This window comes from Lipotes vexillifer, unplaced genomic scaffold (genome assembly GCF_000442215.2).
Source record: "Lipotes vexillifer unplaced genomic scaffold, Lipotes_vexillifer_v1.1 scaffold98, whole genome shotgun sequence".
Taxonomy (NCBI): domain Eukaryota; kingdom Metazoa; phylum Chordata; class Mammalia; order Artiodactyla; family Lipotidae; genus Lipotes; species Lipotes vexillifer.
The window spans coordinates 2,442,271-2,445,799 of NW_006799611.1; the positions used below are offsets into that span (position 1 = coordinate 2,442,271).

At 55.7% G+C, this 3,529-nt stretch overlaps 1 protein-coding gene across 4 annotated transcripts in view; it reads left to right on the forward strand.

Moving 5' to 3' along the window:
* Positions 1–3,529, forward strand: part of SPTAN1 (spectrin alpha, non-erythrocytic 1) — a 60,394-nt gene that overhangs the window by 51,288 nt on the left and 5,577 nt on the right. For all 4 annotated transcript variants that reach the window (XM_007471784.1, XM_007471785.1, XM_007471787.1 and 1 more), the window contains 4 exons: positions 811–970; positions 1,633–1,709; positions 2,361–2,570; positions 2,948–3,244. In XM_007471784.1, the coding sequence (XP_007471846.1) occupies positions 811–970; positions 1,633–1,709; positions 2,361–2,570; positions 2,948–3,244 (744 nt within the window). The remainder of the gene's footprint in view (positions 1–810; positions 971–1,632; positions 1,710–2,360; positions 2,571–2,947; positions 3,245–3,529) is intronic.

Sequence of the window (3,529 nt, forward strand, 5' to 3'; positions counted from 1 at the left end):
TCGGGAGAGGCCACGACAGTGAGAGGCCCGCGTACCGCAAAAAAAAAAGAGAGAGAGAGAGAGAGAGAGAGAGAAAATAAATAAATAAATAAAGACTAGAGATTTGGTCCACAGGAGGTAACTGTAGTTAAAACCTGTGTTCACTAGGGAGCTTTTCTCCTCACTCTTGTGGGCAAATAACCTAACGGAGACTAATTTCAGATACAGACCATGTCCGCATAGATGAGGCCTGTGTACGACTCGCCACACACAAGTGCGCCCCACCTGTGAGATGACCGCTTGTGAATGTCCTTCAGCCTTGGGGCAGAGAGCCTGGTGCTCTGTTTCCAACAGCGATCTTCGCTTCCTCCCTGAGTTTCTTTCTAAATTTTATGCTGACTTATGGTTTGTGTTTTCACATACAGTTTTAACCAAGACTGCATCAGAGTGTTTGGGGCTTAATAATTTTTCATATCCACAGTGTGAAAACATTGTTCCAAGCCATTGTTTTTATTGCATACGTATAGTAGCCATTGAGTCACAATTATTTAGGCTTTTTCTAATTTTTCGCCGTCAAAAATGACACTGACGGATACATCATTGTGACTTAACATTTTATCACGTCCCTTATTATTACTTGTAGGAGTAGAATTGCCAGTGTTTATCTCTTTAAGGCTCTTAGAAAAGCCTTCCCCCATTCTCCTGGCAGTGGGCAGGGGAGCACGGCCTGTCACAGGGGTTGCAAGCCTGCCTGCGCCCTGCAGGGAGGGTGCAGATCAGGTAACCGCGGCAGGGGCCAGGCTGACAGAGTGTGCCTTCTCCACGGCCTAGAACAATCACCATGAGGAGAACATCTCTTCAAAGATGAAGGGCCTGAACGGGAAAGTATCAGACTTGGAGAAAGCTGCCGCCCAGAGGAAGGCAAAGCTCGACGAGAACTCGGCCTTCCTTCAGTTCAACTGGAAGGCTGACGTGGTGGAGTCCTGGATTGGTAAGCACGGCCTCGGCGCTGCCCAAACCTCTTACCCTCCCAGGCCGGGAAGATTGTTCAGAACCACAGCCTGTTTGCTTCCTATGCAGCTGGTTTTCTTCTGCGGAAAAGAAACCGCTGGAATGTGAGCGTATCAGAGACCCCTGCCACTGGGCAGACCACTGGTGGCAGCGGGAGACAGGGTCCTGGGGCAGAGAGCCGAGCCTCAGCGGTGCCCCTGGGCCAGCACGAGGGTTAACAAAACAAAGGTCCTGTAACGCTGAAAGAAGCAGTGGGCACTACAACACAAATAAGGGCCACACGAGCCGGACCAGCCTGCACCGGCACTGTCCCCGAGCTACACGGGTCCAGGGTGTGATCCAGCCCCCAGGCGAGGAGGAACTGCACCGATTTCAGGACCCACATGACCTTGGTAGTTGCTGTCGCATCAGTAGCGACTGAACAGCATCGAGGACAGGCTGGAGGGACCCCTTCAGGACACAGACGTAGAAGGGAGCCCGGGTACAGGGAGGAGCCAGCTCATTTGGGTTCAGAGACTGCTGTCAGTAGTATTGGAATTCAAATGTAAGCAAAATAATAGGTGCCTCGGTTTTCTTTCTTCTTTTCTTTTAAATTTGTTACATTGAAAAGGGATGGTTGATTTCCCATGCTTGGTTTTCTAGGTGAAAAGGAGAACAGCTTGAAGACAGATGATTATGGTCGAGATCTATCTTCTGTCCAAACTCTCCTTACCAAACAGGTCAGTCGTGGCTGCTTTGTTGATTGATTGATTGAAATACACTCAAATAGTATTTCCTGGTGAATGAATGATGGTCAGCGTCTTTCACTGAGACATCTGACTATTTATATTAGGCCCGAGGGGCCAGCAGTAAACAAGGTACAGTCCTGGTCCTCAGGAAGCTCTCAGACTACGCCTCTGAGCTGCAGCCTGATGGGTGCTAACAGGGCTGAGCACAGCAGGATGTGGACTTCACTCAAGAGGTAAGAGGTGTCTGACTCAGTTTCCAGCAGGCAGGCGTTGACGGGAAAGTCTTCCCAGAGGAGGTGACATCCAAGCTAGATCACGGAGGGTGAACTGAAAGTGGTTTGGTGAAGAGCTGGGCGGGTATTCTTGGCAGAGGTAGGTGGGGGGAGCCCGGGTGCCTCAGCCCGAGGCTGAAAGCAGGGCCTGGGAGGAGCTGCCTCCGTGACCTGAGGTCTGGAGGACATGCAGCACAGTGGTGACCACGGTGTGACCAAGGGTCAGGAGGAGGTGGGGACTCGAGGCTGACAGTCTGGCCTGGGCAGCTGTCTGGACAGACGCGGGTGCCGTCCGAGCTGAGGCGCCGGGAGGCCTACAATCTCATCTCAGTGCGGTCCCTGCATGTTGCCTTCTCGCTCCCCGTTCCAGGAAACCTTCGATGCTGGCCTGCAGGCCTTCCAGCAGGAGGGCATCGCCAACATCACTGCCCTCAAAGATCAGCTGCTGGCCGCCAAGCACGTCCAGTCAAAGGCCATCGAGGCCCGGCACGCCGCCCTCATGAAAAGGTGGAGCCAGCTTCTGGCCAACTCAGCCACCCGGAAGAAGAAGCTGCTGGAGGCTCAGAGTCATTTCCGCAAGGTGAGCTTGGCCCCGGCCGAGCTCAACCAGCTCATCGCACAGGGAAAGCAAACCCCTCTCCCGGGACAGAGGTTCTGCACGGGGGTGTGGAGTCAGCGTAAACCAAGGGAAGGGGGACCCTTGCCTTCATGAGGCTGCTGCTCGGAAGCTTCCGGGAAGACCGAGCTTGCACGCCCCAGGGAAAGGGGAGCAAGGGGAGAAAGAGGGAGGACTTCTCAGCAGTGGGAGAAGGGCAGCAGAGAGCCGAGCCGAGCCGAGCCAGCCCGACACCCTGGGAACAAGCCCCGCCTTTCTGGTGCCCACGCCGCCACCCCGCCCACCAAGGATGGTCCATTCAGCCCCTGCAGCTGTGCTGACTCAGTCTCCTCTGCTTTCAGGTGGAGGACCTCTTCCTGACCTTTGCCAAAAAGGCTTCCGCCTTCAACAGCTGGTTTGAAAACGCAGAGGAGGACTTAACAGACCCGGTGCGCTGCAACTCCCTGGAAGAGATCAAGGCCTTGCGTGAGGCCCACGACGCCTTCCGCTCCTCGCTCAGCTCGGCCCAGGCCGACTTCAACCAGCTGGCCGAGCTGGACCGCCAGATCAAGAGCTTCCGCGTGGCCTCCAACCCCTACACCTGGTTCACCATGGAGGCCCTGGAGGAGACCTGGAGGAACCTGCAGAAGATCATCAAGGTGCCTTTCCCGCTGGGCCGGGTGGGCCTGGGCAGGGAAGCCCTCCTGGCTGAAGCGTAAGGAGGTGGGGGAGGAAGCGTAGCGTCATTCATCACAAGTCACCCTGCGTGGGTCCCGCAGGCCCGCGTGGCTGTGATCCCCGCCCCCACCCACCCCCAACCCACATCTTGCAAGGTCTCTGGGGAAGCGGGCTGGCGAATGCCTCCCAGACGCCTTCTGTGCTGTCTGCAGGTTGAGATGAACAGCTCGTCCTCCCTGACCCGCCCCCCTCCACCCTGCCCCCCC